Raw genomic sequence first — 19,426 nt, forward strand, 5'->3', positions numbered from 1 at the left:
TTGTTGTTTTCCAGTTTGTCGATGGCCTCATGGACATCTGTTGCCCTTACTATTGTATCTGCAGAGAGACCAGTGTGTACATAATTGATATTAACTGTGCTGCTTTTGACACAATTGAAAAGGTTACAGTAATGCTCACGTCATAGTTTGGCTATTTTTTCTGGGCCACTGACACCTTCAATGGCAGATGGTAAAGGAGTTTTGTTATTATTCATAACATTAATCTCTTTCCAGAAGTCAGTAATGTTGTTATTCTTCAGCTTTCTGGCAAGTGAGTCTGCCCTCATTGTACTTTTATTTTTCTTAATAAAACGGAGGGCATACTTAAATCTAGCATTTGTGCGTTTTTTGATATCACACAATTCCCCCTGTCTAGGCCGACCTGCCTCTGACCAGAGTCTAAAGGCCCTCCTTGCCTCAGCATGGTGTACAGCCACAAAGTCATTCCAGCCAGGTTTAATGTTGGGTGTCTTTATTTGCATCCATATAAGGGTTCACTGGCTGCAGTGAGACTCTTCAAAATGTCCTCATACATGGCACAGATTTTCTCAGCATGTTGTGCATTGCCACAGTTCATATCTGAGCACATTAGGGCCTCTTTAGGCAATGCAATATTATTTAAGAGACTCTCAGTTGCTCTCAAATATTTTGCCATTTCTTCACTATTCAGCTTTGACCAGTCCAATTTACTTGAACAAGCAGAATTATCATTACTGGACAGTAGGGGGATATTCTCAACATTTAATACTGCAGCGATAGGTATGTGATCCAATGTGGCAAGTTCATAGCAAATCTCCACCTTTTTCAGGCAGGTATGGGCATCAGCTGTGGTCACAACATGGTCTAACCAAGAAGTCGTGTGCCACGCTTCACTAACATAAGTAAAACTAGTGTCGGGCAGCATAGCTTTACTGGAGAGTATTAATTTAGAATCAATACAGAACTGCTGCGGGTGACCTGCGAAAAGAGATTTGCTATCTGCCATATCAGCATTAAAATCACCCATTACACACACACAGGATGAGCTGTTTTCCTCTATGAAGGACTGAATAAATGCTAATCTATTCAGAAATTCATCCTCATTCTCATGTGATTCGTATGGTGTATATACATTCAACACGGTTAATTTCTTCGCATCACGGTTAAACTCTAGACCTCTGGCCCAGTCAACATTTAATTTTAATACTGTGACAAGTGGATCATATTTTTTGTTCCAGAGTATTGCCACTCCTCCAGGTATCCTTCCTTGAACTATTTTTGTGCTGAGGTCCGTAGTAGATTCTCCAGCTTGTCCAAGTCTTGTTTAGCAAGCCAGGTCTCTTAAAGGCATATAATGTCACTCTCCTTCATTAGAGTGTCAAGCACCAAACGTCTTGAAGCATCAGCTGCACTGTGCCCCACACGCAGGCCACGCACATTATATGATACAAGACGGATTTTACTGACAAGCATTGGCGCCTAAGGGTCCAGCTTTACGTGGTTCATAGAAGCGACGTACATAAATACCTTCTGGCCATAGCTCTGGGTTATACATTTCACCAACATCCTTGCACTCCACAGATATTTTGAAGGAAGCGTATCTGCTATTTACGGTGATAATTCTTTGACATGACACCTCAAGAGAGAGTTTCTCCACAAGATAAGCGCGTAAAGTTTCTGTGACTAGTTCTGGGGAAAACTTAGTGGCAAACACACTCACCAGTTTAGTTGTTACCACTTTTACTTTTCCAGCTGCCCCAGTGCCAACAACAGATAATCCAACTTTCTTCTGTCCCGACGTCGATTTATTGGTGCGTAAGCCATGTTTGGCACCCGCCGATTGAGTAGAGTACGCTTCCTTTTCCCTTGTACCAAACCAAGACTTGGCTCCACGTTGGAGACCCAGGTGCAGGCGTCTTTAGGCCGGAGGTTGTGTCTGCTGGTGTGGCCCTCTCCACGGTCAGCAACTGTGGCTCCCGTGGCGTTCCTTCTCTCTCTTCACCTCTTGGCGCATCGGTCCCCGCCGCCGGCCCCTGCTGCGCGCACGGATCCCGCGGCATTAGCACACACGGCGTCCAGCCGCCTTGCCGACCCGTTATGGCCGGTACACCCATGGCCAGCACATCCCTCCAGGGCATTGATACGTTGACTCACATCAGCCGCAACGGCGCGCAGATCCTGGCTGGCCTCAGTCTGTAGTTGCAGCCCAAATTTCAAGGCAGACACCTCAGTGTGTAGCTGCTCCACTTTCCGAAGAAGGCCGCAGACATCCATATTTGAGAGTGGTACTGGTGGTAACTCATCCAGATAGTGTGACACAAATCTGGGAACATTGTCTTCACGTTCGTTTAACACCTTGAGACAGATCTTTATGTTATTGGCATCTTTCTGTGCACCTTTGAGATGTTCCGCTGCGTAGTAGGGCAGAGCTCAAACAGTGTTTTCTATGAGACCTCAATCCACTCCGAGTCAAAGCTGTTGATGGCTAGCTGGACAATCTCATCCTGAGTTAATATTCTTATTTTCATTGCAAGGAAGTGTAGAAGCTCATCTTCCACTATAGTTTTGCCATTTTGCCACATAAAAACAACCCTTTAAAAGAAATCAGAAACAAATTAACTAATGAGTTGTAGTCCCAAGGACACTTAAAGCATCGCCAGAATGGACAGAGCAAGCTCAGCTTACCTACACAATAAAAGTGAGGCATGGTTGACATCCAACAGTCAATAATGATACAGAAGTGTGTGAAAGTGAGTGAAATACTAGGGCAAATATGGCTAACATATCTGTGCACATGCCAGAAAAGTGTCCATCTAAATCAATCTGACCAAGCCCCACAGAAAACAGCTTACAGCAGCTCTGAGGCTGCAAAAACTAGCAAGAGAAAGGTGGACCAATAAGAAGAGAATGAATCCACATAAGTACACAACTATTTAATGAACTCTGTAAACAACAATGTTGAGCATGTGTAATGTAAAGCCATCAGGATCACAATGAAAATGGACATTACATGAAGGCATCTTCTTATGCTGGATTAACATACAGTTGAATTCCATGGATGTCATCAATTAATACCTAATGACATTAACATTTGTCCATTGTAAACATCCTTCAGTTTCCAAACTGACTTAAGTTGAGGAATCTGAACTATCACTTGGTAACATTTAAAGGGGTAATTCAATGAGTTTCACAGAAGTCCTCTTGCTTCTTTCTGTCACTGCCAAACAAATAGTGATTCATCTACCAGACAAGTGAAAGGTGTAACAAAGACGGAAAGAAAAAGATCTCAAGGCAAAAAAGGGTCCGAAAGCAGTTTCCTCGTACTACTCCATCCCTGAAACATGAGATTATACGAAACAACAAGTTCAAATGGAAGTCTCAATGGAAGATTCCAAAAAAATAAAAGAAACAACCTTTATTGCAAAGCTTTGTTTTGCTCATGGGCTCGGTTCAAATGACTTTCCAGGCTATCAAAATGGCATTGTCCAATGAGCCAAAATGTGGCAAGCTCAACTGTCTGGCGCTGTACTTCTGAGTAGTTACTGGAGCATCTTTATCTTAAGTGTTTGGACCTTTGGGGACAGTTTGTTACCATCCAAGGTCATCAGCACTTTCTGGAAGAACTCAAATGTGTATTTGAGTTCCTGGGGATAACTCAGGTTGAGTGTGTAAATGAGCCCAAAAAGCATGGCAAATCCAAAAGAGATGCTCCTCAGATTGCTTAGAACCTCCACACCCTCGATCACCACTCCAACAGCCTCTGGCCCATCCTCTTCATCAGCACCTTCGTGGCGAATCGCATAAATCCCCATGGTGGTCTGTGCAATCTCTCTCTTTGCTTCCTCACCGTTGACAGTCTAATGGTGGAAAAAAAAAAGACGATTATGAAATTAAGAAAAAAATGCAAGTTAAATGCTGAAAGCTTACAGTAAAATGCTATTACTAACCAAGTACTCCTTGACAAGTGAGTTGCTGTCCTCGTTGAGGTAGACGCACAGACCTCTTATGACACAGTCTCTCTTTACTTCAATGTTGTCCCTCTAAAAAAGAAGGCATATTAAATATGAGTCTCCAATCTCAAATTTAAGACATTTTCCAGGACAATGTCTTATTCTTAATACAATGATTATGATAGCCAACTAAAAAAATAGGGGGCAGCACATTTATGCATACACAAGGTTTATTTGTATTTTAGCTATCAGATTTGATCAAAAATTATGGTCCAAAAGAAAAAAAAAAAAAAAAGAGTATATACAGTTGCACAGTAGTTCTGTTATGGTTCATGTTCACATAGGCTGTCAGGTATCATAATAATTGGACAGTTTTGGTGTCTGTCATCCTGCATAATCATGACCAATGTATGAGAAATCAAAAGAAGTTTGTGCAGCACTGAAATGCTTCTGATGTGTATACTTGTGTTCTTTTGTAAAAACAAGTAGCAAATCAAGAAAGAGAACACTGGAAAAATATTCCCCTTCACCCAATTTTTGTGTGTGACATTATTGTGGAATTGCTTTCACACAGTTTTGAATGGACTTAATGAACTGACAAAGTTCACGGAGTAGGACACAAGCACAGTAGATTGACAGCTTTTTGAAATATTAATCATTGAAAATACCTGTGGTGATGTCCATATTTTTACCCAATTAATTACAGAAATATAGATATGGCTTATAAAGACAGAGACATGGCTTATTAAGATCAAATAAATAATCTGTTGCTGGACAGATTTTATGATTAGCTTATGAATTTTCTTAGAGGCTCAATTTTTTAAATTAGCTAAAATCATATACCTGCCATCATAAAATCTTATGGCTGGTTGATTTGCTTTCACACCACAAATGAATCACATCAGAGTCTATTTGGAACCAGACCGACTCATACCTTTTCAAGGGTTTCAGTCCAGTTTTTGGTCCACACCAAAGTTCAAATGACAGCTTTCACAGTAGTCCACATGAACCAAACAGGCTAGGTCTACAATAAACCTCAGACATGCTGTCAATCAATCCCTGGTGCAGACCAAACAGTCAGACTGAGATAGTCTCAAGTGTGATCTTGGCCCACTTCTGTTGTGGTTCATTTGAGGTGTGAAAGCAAATCAATCAACCACAAAATTTTATGATAGCAGATAGCAAGTGATTTTCCAATAATTTTAGATGCTTAACTACAAATAAATCATTTTGCTGATCTTGAAATCTGTTCAGGGAGACATTTTAAAGCAACTATATGAATAAGCCCTGTGTATTTATGCAAATCGTTTGGTAACCATTATAACACAAAAGTGTGTCAGTGCGGATATTTTTCCTGAACAATGGATCAAAACCAGTTAAAACTTTTGTGCTTATATCCTACTCCATGTACTCTGCCAGTTCATAAAGTTCATCAAAAAGTGTGCGGCAGTGATTGAGCCCCAAATCATTACTGTATAAGCCCCATCCTTTTCATCCTATCTCTACCTGTTGGTCATTATTTATAACATGCAGTCAACTTGCTGTCAAATACTTGTAAGTTCTAATCTGTTTCTTTGTAACCTCTTTGTCACACAGGGAACATAAAAACATCAGGATTTAAGCACTTCATAAACTTCTATCAGTCACAGCAATTTGATCTTCCTACGTGGGCTCTGGTGATGTAGGATGGTAATTGCCAAAGCTGTACAAAGAGTTACCTTTCAGTCTGTATAACTTAATGCTTACTTCTGTAGATTTGCTTGTAAAGTGTCAGTGTCAACATGTCAAAATGCAACAAAATGTCATTTTTCCTTGGTTTGGACCACATGAACCAAACTACTGCTGTGAAAACACCCTCTATAGTTATACATTGATTTGTATAAAACTTTGTGAAATTCCATTTAAAAATTCCAGTTTTAAGAATATAGGAACCCTTCTCAACCAAGTGTTAGACTGAAAGAAAGATTTTACTTAGTTAAATGCAACAGTTTAATGCACTTGCCTTAGCTATCGGAGCCATGAGCAATCGGATCTTCTTTCCAGCAGCCCCACCTCTGCTGCTGAAGATCTTGATCAACTTAGCTGTGTATTGGTCAAGTTGTCTGAAGAACTTGGCTTGAAGCGGCAAAGTTGTTATACACATGAATTCAGCATTTATCTGTAAGAGAAAAGGTGAAAGAAAATACATGAGATATCTTAACGACAGTGATCTAAATTTCCATGCTTTAAGAAAAAAACATTTTCTGAGCTGAAGAGAAGAACAAACAGACTTTTGACTGTAACAGGAGAATCACTATTGGGGCAATATCTTTTATAAGCCCTTTTATATAATGGATGCAACATTTTGTAGTGAGTTTTATAACTTGCTTCCCTTAGTTTAGGACTGCCAAATTGCAAACAGTTACAAAATGTGTTCTTAAAGATATCAGTACCAAATTTTGATCAGAGTGGGCAACCCTGTGCCACAATGGGCCAACCCTCTACACAGAATGTTACTTCAACTAAATGTCTTATATTTTATAATCAGTCTTTGACATTCATTTTCTCAAGAAATGCTATCCACATAATACCGTAGAAAATGACAGTGCACAAGGAATATAGAGTACAAAAATGTACAAAAAAATGACTGAATAAAACAAACTTTTAACCAGGGAAAAAATATTTGTACATAAAACAGCATGCAAAACACCAATATCAATACTCACTTCACTCACTGTAAACAAGGCAGGCCACCTGTTTACAAATTCAGAGATCACAGGTTTGTTATGGACAACCTCCTGACATCTGTAGGAAAAGGTCCTCTGCATTTTCTCCCTGACCACAGCTTCACTGTTTCTCTTTTTCACCTCTGTCAAGAGAGCTACCCGTTCATCTTCAAGACTCTCTCTTGTTTCACCCCCAGGGAGGGATGGCAGAAAGTTTACCTCTGCTTTCCTTGGTTTTTTGATGTTTGCAGCTGCCTTGTCTTGACCTTTGCGCTTGTTCTTGAGAGTTTACACTGACCTCTGGGAGTCCAATCTTGCAAAGTTTTGTGCGAAAATTGGCAACCTTTGTCTTTAGATATTGTTTCCATCCCTCATGGCCAGCACAAGTTCCTCTTTGCATCAAGCATGGATGAGTATGCACCAAAACTTCAGCGGCCTCTTCAATTTGGGAGTCACTGGGATATGCTGTGTATTTTAAGATCTCTTCAGCCATACCTTCAAGGATATCCATTCTTAGCTTTGGTGGAGGGATAAGAAGAGTGCCATTTGCTCTGAATTCTGCATTTGCTGTTTGGAGCTGAATTTAAGCTAAATATGAAAAGCGGGGAACAATGAAGATTGGAGGCCAAGTGGAGGTTCTTGACCCTGGAATTGGATCCAAAATGATGGTGTCTGCACTGCCAAAAGAGTGATCAGAAGACAAACTCACTTGGTCAAGGGATGGAGAGCTGAGGGTGTTTGCAGACAAGCTTTCTGGGATCTCAGAACTGTGTGATGTGCTGGGTGAAGTTATTGGCATGCTGGTGCTGCAAGATGGCAGAGTCTCTGGAATGCTGGAGCTGGTTTCTTCACAAGAAAAAAAATATCACTTTGAGAGTGTCCCTATCTCTTATTTCACTGGCTGACATAAGATTAAGATTAACATATTCATTTCCAAAGTCTATATCCTTGTATTAGAGCCTGAACTGCTCTGTAAGTCCAAAAACAGTCTTTATCTCATGGACAAGTTGATCCACAGATGCTGGCATCCCTGACATGAGGGTAAGTTTTCTGGCATCATCTCCACCAAAAACGATTCGCAGGTGGATGGGACTTGACATCTTTCACTCAACCTATTCTAGAGAACAAACATAGGAAACAGAAGTTACACAAAGTACACAACCATTACGGCATATCAGAACTTGAGCTGATGGTTATTTCCATCATGAGTTGATCCAAGTTTTCCCATAAGGTCACTCCAACTGTATAACTTGAGCCTAGACTTCCTTTGTTACATTGCAGTGACTGTGCATTTGGTGCAGCTTGTAGGGCACAGCAGTAAATCTTAGCACGGAAATAAATCTAAAAGTGCCAAAAATTCTCTTTAATGATTTGAATACTTTTGATGCAGCTGGCAGAAGCAACTTCACACCATCACTAGAAGTGTTTTTGCAAATGTCCACCAACATAATGGGAAGAACTGCTACGGAGACAAGCTTTAAGACACGTTGTTTAATCCAGAAACAGCAGTTTCACTGGTTTTGCCAATCTTAACGAGATTCCCTCCACAAAACTCTAATTTCATAACATCTAACATCATCATAATCAACAAACTCAACGGAAAAAATAGAACCCAGCAAAACCATCTTGACTCATCTTTCTACTGTTCCATTGATCACCAACTGTGGGTTTTTGTTGTTTGTTTGTTTGTTTGTTTGTTTGTTTGTTTGTTTGTTTGTTTTTTCAAAATAAACCAGTTATTCACCACATTAGATCTGAAAATGTCCTGGCTGTATATGCAGCTTCTCCCTGCTGCTTCTTTGATATTCCCCCTACCTCTACTTCCTTACTCTTATAAAGCTACATTTTTTCACATCAAACTCTGAATAAGAGGTTTATTTCCCCCAGACCAGAGCAGAGGCCTGTACCATAAAGCTTGATTAACCTAGCCGGGCTTCCTCTTACTTACCGGGCTTCACTTAACGAGACATCCGCCCTCCGGATTTTCGGTACCATAAAGCCGGCTATCAACTCACTAATTCAATTCAGGCTTGTCCAATCTAGATCTGTGCGCGCTCACATAAAAAGGGCGGAGTTTGCTGCATGCGACCAATCGCAAACATGGTACGTCCTGTGTGGTCTGCAGCTGCTGACTCCATCTCTATTTTCATTTTCTCCTGAATGGCGGGGACACGGTCTGCAGAAATGTATGATGCTTTGAATCTGGGATCAACAAAACTGGCTGTGTCCAAAAGCTCTTCAGTGGTGGGATCTGAGAACTTCTCATCAAGGTATGCAAGGATGTCAGATTTGATGGCTTTGGTCAGCTCTACATCATCTTCTTCCTCAGCCAGCACTCGTGAATGGAGGATGTATAGGACAGGCTTCACGGATGAAATTGTCACATACTCTTCGCCCGACAGGGCGTCTGTGAATTCCATCAGAGGAGCGAGAGCTTTGCTGACGGCCTCCAACACATCCAGGTCAGATCATTTTGGAACAAGATGCCTTGATGCTCTGTCATCAGAGAGGACCTGTAATAATAATAATAATTACATTTATATAATTACATTCATATAGTGCTTTTCAACTTAGTTCAGCTTTTTTCAACCTTGACTCTATTTTCCCATCTTCTTTCATCTAAAAGAGTGGTGGGATAGTCAATTTTATCAATTGCTCCTGTAAGAAGCAAGGGACTTTTCTTTCAATGTATTCAATGTATGAAATCCCACCACTCTTTTAGATTGAGGTAGATGGGAAAATAGAGTCCAGGTTGAAAAAAGCTGAACTTCCCCTTTAAATGACAATCAAAGCAATTACAGTAAAGACTATAATCAGTGCCTGAGCCCAGCCAGTAAGACACACAATAAAATAAAGTACCAAGGATCATAGCCTACCTCTGTGATGGCTTTCTTTTGCTCAAGAAGCCTTGCAGTCATCAGCTGCATTGATCCCCATCTGGTGGGGCATGACGTTTTGAGCTTGTGTTGTGGCAGGTTCAACTCTTTCTGTACCTTGCGTAACGCCTTCATCTTCTTCCAGCTGTAGGAGAAGGAGCTGACGATCTTTTTGCAGACCTTCGTGGCCCGATCCACAGCGGGTTGATTTTTCAGAGCGTTTTCTGAAACAGACACGCACGCTCACACACACACATGTTAAAGCTATACTGCTGTAGCTCTTATGTGCCGATAAAACATCATTTAATATTTTAATATGGCCTACATTGTACAATGACACACACACACACAGAATATAGCACACAGAAACATAGCTGTAGCCATTTAACTGTCATTTTATACCTACACTGTTGAATTATACTTCATGCTGATAAGACATCATTTAATATTTTCCCTACATTGTACAGTCATAGTCACAGACACACGCGCGCACACACACACACACACACACACACACACACACACAGTTGTAGCTCTTATGTGCCAATAACACAGTAGGCAATTTAATATTTTATATTAACAGTCAGTCGACTCACCACCAAAACATATCCCCATTAAAAAATGTGCACACTTACCAATTGCCAGGTGCAGTCTGTGTCCAAAGCACTGTTCCTGCATCCACTGGTTGAGCTCTGCAGCTTTCACAATGTTGGCACCATTGTCAGTTGTGATGGCAACGAGGTTCTCTTCTTTGAGGTCCCACGCAGAGAGCATCAGTCTCAGGCCCTGCGCGATTATCTCTCCCGTGTGATCATCAGGAAAATATGCTGTCTCGAGCACTCTGGTGCGCAGTTGCCACTTGTCGTCTATGTAATGCACAGTCAGGCTCATATAGGGCTCCATAGTACGACTTGACCACAGGTCGGATGTGGCTGCAAAATGCTTGACATATCTAAGCTCGGCAGCGACCTTCTCCCTCTCAGTGTTGTACATATTGAGAAGCACAGTTTGCGAAAAGTATTTTCGCAATGGTATAGTGTACCTCTTGTCGGCTACTTTCAGGAGGCGTTTAAACCCCGTGCGCTCCACTGTAGCTATGGGAGCTATATCCTTAGCTATGTGATAAGCTATCGCATTCGTTATTTCTATCCACCTCTTAGACGTTCTCTCGTATGGTGTCGCCCCTGTAAATGCCTCCGTTATGGGCTGCTGTCTGGGGGTGGCACTTGTCGAACCTTGCTTTGAGCTTTGAGTTTTTCGCACATCTTCGAACTCAACAGCATGGTTGTGCTGTAGGTGGTGGAAAAGGTTGGACGTGTTGCTGTGGGTGGTTACGACAGTTTTCAGCCGCACTTTGCATTTCGTGTTCTTTCGCTCAACATCATCTTTGTGGAACCCAAAATATTTCCAAACGACAGATGTCAAATTTCTTTTCGGAACAAGCACAACAGGATCAACTTCGACCAACGTTACTTCGTCTACGGCTGTGTCAGCCGCTTCTTCTTTTGAACCATCAGCCATTTCCTCATCGTCTGTTTCCCTTCTTATTCAGACTGGATGGGTGGAGTCACGTGACTACACACGCTGTACCTCGTCTTAAAGGGGAATGAACATAGCCTACCAGCACATGCAGTCAAAACAGACAAAAAAGACTTTTATTTTCTGTTTTATTAAAACACCAAATTTACCGACATGGGCAAAATGATGTCGGTTATCGTAGTAAATTTCGGTAACGGTAAATTTTCGGTTTATCGCCCAGGCCTAGCTTATTGTAACAGTTTGTCATTTTTAAAAATTGGGGCAACAGGATGGTCCCCTAGGATTCCTATGTGAAACTAAAAGTTGAGTGCTGACTTTTCAACTTTAAACTTATTATCATGGTTTGTCTGCCACACACATAAAAATAATTCACCCATTACATATAAATTTCCCATGTAATTTTACTACATATGTTTAATGTAAGAATTGCATTTATTACATTGTTTTTTCTATCATATTGAGTCAGTGTGAATAAATTGAATACCTTCAGTCAGATTTGCTTTAGTTAATGCAAACCTTTACATAAACTGTATTTGACTGTGATGCTCAGCCTTTTTATGTGATCTAGTAAATAAAGTTTAGTTGATTTGTTTAGATTCAGTTTACACTAAGCATATTCACATTATGTTTGACTTTTATGGATGATTAAACTTTAAATTTCATATATTTCATTTACATTTTACTTTAAAATATTACTTCATGTTTATTAGAGCCAAGAATCATTTTTTTGAGTGTATATGTGTTCCAAACAGAGTCAATTGTTAGGCTTGTAAGAAGCTTAAAGCAAAAAAGGAATATGTATTATAACAGAATGACATTAAAAAAAATAATAATAAAAATGACAATAACTTGTGCTTAATTTATCTGTTCATGATGTAAAACATTATCTTTGCCCTGTTGTCTAGCATAAACTCTAAACCACCTTTTAGCACCTTTACCATCATTACTATTCTGCAGCTATTGGTAGACCTAAAGCTTTTCAGAGGTTATAATGTAAAAAGTCATTGTTATAAAGAATTTCATTTTCCCCAGAGACTTATTTTTCTCCTTATTTATTCATATTGTGTTTCCTGTTGTAGCTGAATGACAAGGAGGAGGCCCTGGCCCACCAGAGGAAGGTGAGCATCATGTTAGCCCACAGTGCTGAGGAGCTGCAGAAAAAGTTTCAACTGGATTCACAATGCCAGCCATCAGACCCTTCACAATCCAGAATCCCATCAAATCAACCACAAGACCCATCAGAGAAGCAGAATCAGTCTCAGCAAACATCTGACACATCAAAGTCTAACCACAAGTCTCATCAGAGTCCAACATCCAAGCACATCAACAACTAGAGGTGCTGGATTCCCATCTTCAGCAAGGAAAACCCACCATGTCTGTTGGAGTACATGACTGAATCAAACTGAGCAGTCAGCCCCATCACAGACCAACATGCAGCCACTGTCTAACCATAAGGGCCATGAGTCTGAAATCCAACTATTACAACAATTGAAGTCCTGATCCACCCACAGGAGTGCCATGCCTCAGCCACAGACATAACAGGCAGGGTTTGATCCTGTAAAAGAATGTAGGAGGACATGGATATAGCACCTGTGATGTCACACAGAGGCTGCATCTGAGGGAATGGCATGAAAGTGTACAATTTGATCTGACCACACACCACTGTACCAGCAGTCATGTTAGCCCGATTCTTTTGTTGGAAGCCCAAGAATGGTCCGGAGAAATCTTCAGTTCACAGTCTATTCACAGTCCCAATAAGTATTTACTGAGGTCACATATAAAGCAATGCAGCACTGGTCTCAGACTGACGGAGATCCTGCAGGATCCCCACCAGAATGAGCCCAGATTTCAGGCAAAAGTTCACATTTTTCTTCTTGAGTTTGACCAAACCCCGTACAAATGTAATTGGCCAGATTCCCAAGTAGTGGACGTACCATATCTTTGTCTTGGACATGTGATAAACAACCTGTATATGTGTGTGTTGTCTTGAGGCATGGAACTGATGTAACAGATGTCACTAACAGATAAGAGAGGAGAAAAGTGTCATCTGGCCTTCTGTTATCAAAACAAGCTCTTTCCAGTCATGTTATCTTAAAACTCCAGGCTATGAAGGACATTTGTTCCAGAACATACAAGTGCAATAAAGATCATGGGATGAGCTCAAATGAGATCACTGTAAAGGACCAAATTGTTACAGTCACTGGAGCTAAAACACCCAAATATGATCCTTGGAAAGGAAGGGTAGTAGAGCTGAGGGGGGACAACATAGTGGAAAACACCAATAGGCTGAGACATCAACCCCCACTAACTTTTCACTAGATTCAAATCTGCACTATATGAGTGTCAATTATTTATTTCCCAAACCTTGTGAAGAGCTTCTTAAACTTGATGTTATTGATATAAAATGAGGCATTGCAAAAGCCAAGACCAGTCCCAGTTTGTCCTATCATGAGTGACTAGTGTCCAAGTAGTGCTCCATGTAAATGTCTGTCATGCCTGACCAAAAGGCAATTAAATAAATGAATAACTTGATCTTTGTGTTTATTAGGATAGTTGAATGCGGTGTAACATTATGACAATAATTTAGGAAGGAGGATGGCTAAATTCATGGGTGTATAAAATCTTTGACAAGCTTGATGCTACAGATAATATAATGACCATCAGAGTATAAATTAGACACTGTATCGCCCTATTTGATTATTTAATATTTTATCACAGGAAAAGTACAGGCCAGGTTACATATTGTAAGATACAACTTTTAACAATCAGTGAGGAAATATACAATGGCTTACATTTTGTGACTCATTTGTTCTATCTATCTATCTATCTATCTATCTATCTATCTATCTATCTATCTATCTATCTATCTATCTATCTATCATGGAAAAAAATATTAGACCACCCTTGTTTTCTTCAATTTCTTGTTCATTTAAATGCCTGACCTATGCCACTCAAGGTATATTACCTGTAGCAGAACTGGCCTCTAACTGACCTTCTCTTACCTCTCTGACTTCTCAAGAGAAGTGGAGGTGTAAACCCGCCAACTGATTGAATGGCAGACCATCTGGTTTACCTATAATGCAATCTGATTTCAAAGAGAGACAGGATGTCTGGCTCAGTAAAGTACTCTTCTCACATGTTGAAAAAGAAAGCCAAAAGGTCAACGCCTATCTCCTACCCAGGATGTCCCACTCAATGCTGACTACTCCCCCAATAGCCCTAAAGACTCAATACAGTAAAGCTGGCTGGGAAGAACAAAGGCCAGGTTTCAACTGAATCCACAAACCGAGTCTGCTGATGGGTTGCAAAGTAGCCAACCTTGAAATGAATTGTTTCTAAGCTGGAGGACTTTGTTTCTTGGTATACCTGACAATTGCATCTCTGTATGACTCAACGCTAGATATACTCACATGACTAACCCATGATCTGTATGATGCCCATGTTCTCTCATGTCCCATGACAAAGCTGTGAATCTAACCTTGTTTTAAGATTTGCCTGAAGCTCTGCCATGGAGCCTTCCTACCATCTAAGGGTTTGTAGGGTTTGAAGTTGATTGTGCTTTATGAGACTTTTATTAAGGAATAATCATAAGGATGATAATCATTTTGGCAAATATAGTCTGCCTTTCTTTATTTCTTTATCTTTATTTCTTTCTTTTTCTTTTTTTGTATTAGTTATACATTGAGTCATTATACATGTTGGGATGAAACTGTACCAGGATTATCATTTAATGTTGTCACCCAACCATAGGAAGTGCCTAATGCATGCTGTGAACAATGTTGAAATGTCATTGAAAATTTGTCATTGATGTGATTGACCATAGTGAGAAGCAGATGAGCCCCTCGTATGAGTCATTGATTAATTCCAGCTCCTTGAGGCGATTGCGCGTCACAAGCCGTCTCACATGTTCGACGGCCTGCCCATTAGACACGCCCCTGGAGCAAGATTTAAATGTCTGCAGCCGCAGCATGAATTTGGTAGTGTGCGCGTTACTCAGTTTTGTTTTAGGTTATGTTACGTTATGTTTAGTTTTGTCTTTTAGTTCTTTGTCTTAAGTTTTGCACAGTCGTTTTTGCTCTTTAAGTTTTTCCCGTCTTCGAGCTACTCAAAAGCCATACCGAGTAGCGTGATTTATTTTTCAGAAGACGTGTTTCTATAGTTTTGTCGTAAACTTTAATTTTTCTAAGCCACACGTTTTGTCTTTAGTAAATTCTCGTCAAGTAATAATAATTTTGGAGACACTTTTCAACCGGCCATCGAGGAGGTTATCAATGTTATTATTGTTAAATCTAAAGTCTTGCTTCGCGGTTACCAACCAAGCTAAAGCCCTGCAGCCTGCCGCTAACCCGCTGGTCTGGGTCAGACAACCATCCAAAGCCGTTCCTCGCCTGTCACCGACGCCGTCGAAATCCAGTTCCTGAATCATCACTGTCCAATATCAGCTCAACCTTGGAGTGCCTGGGTCTCCCACCGGACTGCCAAGCAGACGAGCCATGGACGGACACTGGAAGCATCTTCGGCTAGTTTGGAGCAGGCCTCTACAGGAGCGTTGCTGACAAGTAGGCATGCACTAAGCGGGTTTGAATAAGAGTTGGTCCGTGAGGTTAAGATACTGCTAAAATTCTCTCAACTACTCGTTTAATCCCTTAACTTTACGTTCGCGTCCCTATTATCCCCTTACAACTACTTCTCACTATCGCCAAACTTGTTTTACCATTGCGTTGCCATAAGTTTCTTTTGTGTTATGTCATATCACCTCATATCTTCTGTCGTACTATTCATGATATATCATTCATTATCCATCATTCTGCTTAATAAATGATATTTTGATATAAGTCCTGGTTAGACAATGTCCTTTTGAACTGAATATATACGATCCCTGTATCCAGAGTTTACACTTCAGGTTATCAGACTGGTTTACCGTTGGTTCATTCGTTAGTATTTTATCAGCGTTATAGCAGTTAATTTCTGCAGTCCTTCTTAGCTGAGGAAGGTGGTGCCCCGTCATTTTATCAACGAATGCAACATCAAATTAAGGTAGTTCCCCTACGCTACATACCTGAAGAATACAATAAACATGACAAAAAATGCAGCTGATTCCATAATACTTTATGTCCAATTTGACGTGCTTAAGATTAATTGTATTCCCAGGGTATATAAGAGGGCATTTCATGTCATAAGCAGCACTAAACATACAAAGGCCTAGAGTGGTTTCCTGCTTACATTCAAGCCGTAGCACAACTCTGAAGTTGTCAGCTCTCACATAATGCCTAAAACCAAAGAATTATGTGAAGCCACAAAGGCAGCCATCTTGGCACTGCTGGAAATTGGCATGAGTGAGAGACAGGTAGCCAAAAAACTGAAGATCTCCAAGACAGCCGTTCATTACACCAAGAAAAGGCAAGCCGAACATGGTACTACCAAAATGCTAGCTGGTCGAGGCAGGAAACGTCTTTCTACCCCACGAGAGGACCGGGCACACATCTGTTCCTGTGTCAGGAATCGTCGTCAGACCTCCAGGGACCTTAAAAATGAGTGGGCACTGTCGAGAAATGTTACTTGTTCAGCAAGGACAGTTCGAAACCAACTTCTTGAAGCTGGTCTGAAGTCACGCAGGGCACGGAAGAAGCCCTTCATCAATGAAAGGCAGAGGAAGGCCTGGTTACTCTTTGCTAGGGATCACAAGGATTGGACTGTTGAGACTTTGTAAGATAGTAGGCAACTGGAGCTTTCCAATGACCCTGTAAGCCAACCACCATAAAAACAAGCACCTCCGTGGCTACATCAGTCTCATCCATGCCATCCCCCATATCCACATATCCAGACATTTTCTGGGTATAGGGATTGTACTGGACATGTTTTTTGATGGCCATGGCATCCAACATGAGGGCCACAGAGCCATATTTAGCAGGGTCTTCTTCATGTCTTCTCTGCAACATGACCATGTCAACATGTGTTGAGCCCAGGCTTGGCATCCACTGATTGCATCCATCTTTACAAAAAGAAAATAAATAGCTTTTTAAGTGCTTTAACCCTTGGATCCCTATTTTGGGCACTTTTTCTTTCTTTCATTTTTTTCTAAGATTGTTCTTTTTTCCAAGACTTTCAAAAATAGTGAATATAGCACATACAAGCTCAAAACTTGTACATGCAGGGCTGAAGTGTTTTAAGTATTTTTACCAGTATGCTTAAAAAGTGCAATCAAAAAACATGTACCACACCTTTGCAATGTATGTGGATGTAGCAGGGGAAGATGCAGAAAATCCCTCAGGTAACTGCATGCTTTCATATCAAGTACAAATACTCACATCATTGTGCTGAGAAAATTCCACTGGTAGGGTCTCTTCAGCTTTCCTTGAAGTTTTTGTGTTCCTTGTTGCTACAGGCTAAAATATAAGAAACATAATACTTAAAAACAACTTCATTAAAAACAACTTGAAAAGGTTTTAGTATCCCACAATGTATTGTAATACACAATACATCACTAATTCCCAAACACGCAGAAAGCAAACTTCACGGAAAATAGAAAGGAAATGGCGTTCTACCAATCTGGAAGAATTTCGGTCCGCCTGGCGAGACAGTCTTAAAATATACAGGAAAGCCCTCCGCAGTGCCAGGGCAGCCTATTACTCTGCACTAATAGAGGAAAATAAGAACAATCCCAGGTTTCTCTTCAGCACTGTAGCCAGGCTGACAGAGAGCCATAATTCTGTTGAACCATGTATTCCTTTAGCTCTGAACAGTAATGACTTCATGAGCTTCTTTAATGATAAAATTCTAACTATTAGAGACAGAATTCATCGACTCCTGCCGTTAACAGGTACTGTTTTGTCTTCAAACGCAGAAATCGTAGAAACTGTTACTCAGTCTGTCGCAGTCTTAGACTGTTTTACTCCTGTTGACCTTCACCAACTAATTTCAATAATTTCATCATCAAAATCATCTACCTGTATTTTAGATCCTATCCCGACTAAGCTGTTTAAAGAAGTATTACTTCTAATTGACTCTACAGTTTTAGACATGATCAATCTCTCTTTATCAACAGGCTACGTACCACAGTCCTTTAAAGTAGCTGTGATAAAACCGCTACTGAAAAAGCCTACTCTTGATCCAGGGGTTTTAGCCAATTATAGACCGATATCCAACCTTCCCTTTCTCTCAAAAACTCTTGAGAAAGCAGTTGCCAATCAGCTGTGCGACTTTCTAAACAATAATAGTTTATTCGAGGATTTCCAGTCAGGATTTAGAGTGCATCATAGCACAGAGACAGCACTGGTTAAAGTTACAAATGACCTTCTAATTGCATCTGATAAAGGATTTGTCTCTGTACTAGTCTTACTGGATCTTAGTGCTGCATTTGACACCATTGACCATGGCATCCTATTGCAGACACTGGAACATTTCATTGGCATTAAGGGAACTGCGCTAAGCTGGTTTAAATCCTACTTGTCAGATCGCTCTCAGTTTGTACGCGTTAATGACGACTCCTCTGTGCTCACTAAAGTCAGCTATGGAGTTCCGCAGGGTTCTGTGCTTGGACCAATTCTATTCACCTTATATATGCTTCCTTTAGGTAAGATTATCAGGAAGCACTCAATAAATTTTCATTGCTATGCAGATGATACCCAGCTATATTTATCAATGAAACCGGAAGAAACCAGTCAGTTAACTAGACTACAAGCATGTCTTCATGACATAAAGACCTGGATGACCTGCAATTTTCTGATGCTATTCAATTCAATTCAATTCAATTTTATTTGTATAGCACCAAATCACAACAGAAGTTGTCTCAGGACACTTTCCATATAGAGCTGGTACAGACCAAGCTCTTTTATCTACAAAGAAACCAACAACCAACAATGCTAAACTCGGACAAAACTGAAGTTATAGTAGTAGGCCCTAAACATCTTAGGAAGTCACTTTCTGATGACATAGCAGTTATGGATGGCATTGCGCTGGCCTCCAGCACCACTGTAAAGAATCTGGGAGTTATCTTTGACCAAGACATGTCCTTTCACTCCCATGTAAAACAAATTTCAAGGACTGCCTTTTTTCACCTACGTAATATCGCAAAAATCAGGCATATTTTGTCTCAAAATGATGCAGAAAAACTAGTCCATGCATTCGTAACTTCCAGGCTGGATTATTGCAATTCTTTACTATCAGGCTGCCCAAATTCGTTGCTGAATATTCTCCAGTTGCTCCAGAACGCTGCAGCACCTGTTCTGACAAAAACCAGGAAGCGAGATCATATTTCTCCAATACTCGCCACTTTGCACTGGCTCCCTGTAAAGTTTAGAATAGAGTTTAAAATTCTCCTCCTTACTTACAAAGCCATAAATGGCCAGGCACCTTCTTATCTTAAAGAGCTCATAGT

The 19,426-nt window shown here is 40.5% G+C and overlaps 2 protein-coding genes across 3 annotated transcripts in view; one reads left to right on the forward strand and one right to left on the reverse strand.

Annotated features, from left to right (window-relative positions):
- ccdc125 (coiled-coil domain containing 125) overlaps positions 1 to 12,435 on the forward strand; it is a 67,682-nt gene extending 55,247 nt beyond the window's left edge. Inside the window, exon 14 of the mRNA XM_070965365.1 lies at positions 12,129 to 12,435. Within this exon, the coding sequence (XP_070821466.1) occupies positions 12,129 to 12,383 (255 nt within the window). The 3' untranslated portion in view covers positions 12,384 to 12,435. The remainder of the gene's footprint in view (positions 1 to 12,128) is intronic.
- On the reverse strand, positions 2,893 to 10,258 carry LOC139333097 (uncharacterized). Of its 2 annotated transcripts, none has more exons than XM_070965370.1 (7): positions 10,146 to 10,258; positions 9,511 to 9,964; positions 8,583 to 9,147; positions 6,635 to 7,751; positions 5,932 to 6,087; positions 3,927 to 4,019; positions 2,893 to 3,836 (listed from the first exon to the last, which is right to left on the reverse strand). In XM_070965370.1, the coding sequence occupies exons 4-7, from the start codon at positions 6,734 to 6,736 to the stop codon at positions 3,519 to 3,521; spliced, it is 669 nt and encodes a 222-aa protein (XP_070821471.1). In that variant the 5' UTR covers positions 6,737 to 7,751; positions 8,583 to 9,147; positions 9,511 to 9,964; positions 10,146 to 10,258; the 3' UTR covers positions 2,893 to 3,518. The 2 variants fall into 2 exon arrangements, with proteins under 2 accessions (XP_070821471.1, XP_070821472.1); XM_070965371.1 differs by having other exon boundaries at positions 9,023 to 9,147; positions 10,146 to 10,239.
- Positions 12,436 to 19,426: the final 6,991 nt, after the last annotated feature.

This window comes from Chaetodon trifascialis, chromosome 6 (assembly GCF_039877785.1).
Source record: "Chaetodon trifascialis isolate fChaTrf1 chromosome 6, fChaTrf1.hap1, whole genome shotgun sequence".
Classification (NCBI taxonomy): Eukaryota; Metazoa; Chordata; class Actinopteri; order Chaetodontiformes; family Chaetodontidae; genus Chaetodon; species Chaetodon trifascialis.

Excerpts from the sequence above, each read along its gene's own strand:
- LOC139333097 (XM_070965370.1), bottom strand. The coding sequence starts at position 6,736 with ATGCAGAGGACCTTTTCCTACAGATGTCAGGAGGTTGTCCATAACAAA. Across the intron at positions 4,020-5,931 it reads TCATGGCTCCGATAGCTAAG|AGGGACAACATTGAAGTAAA; the intron begins GCAAGTGCATTA and ends CTTCTTTTTTAG. Across the intron at positions 3,837-3,926 it reads CACTTGTCAAGGAGTACTTG|ACTGTCAACGGTGAGGAAGC; the intron begins GTTAGTAATAGC and ends TTCCACCATTAG.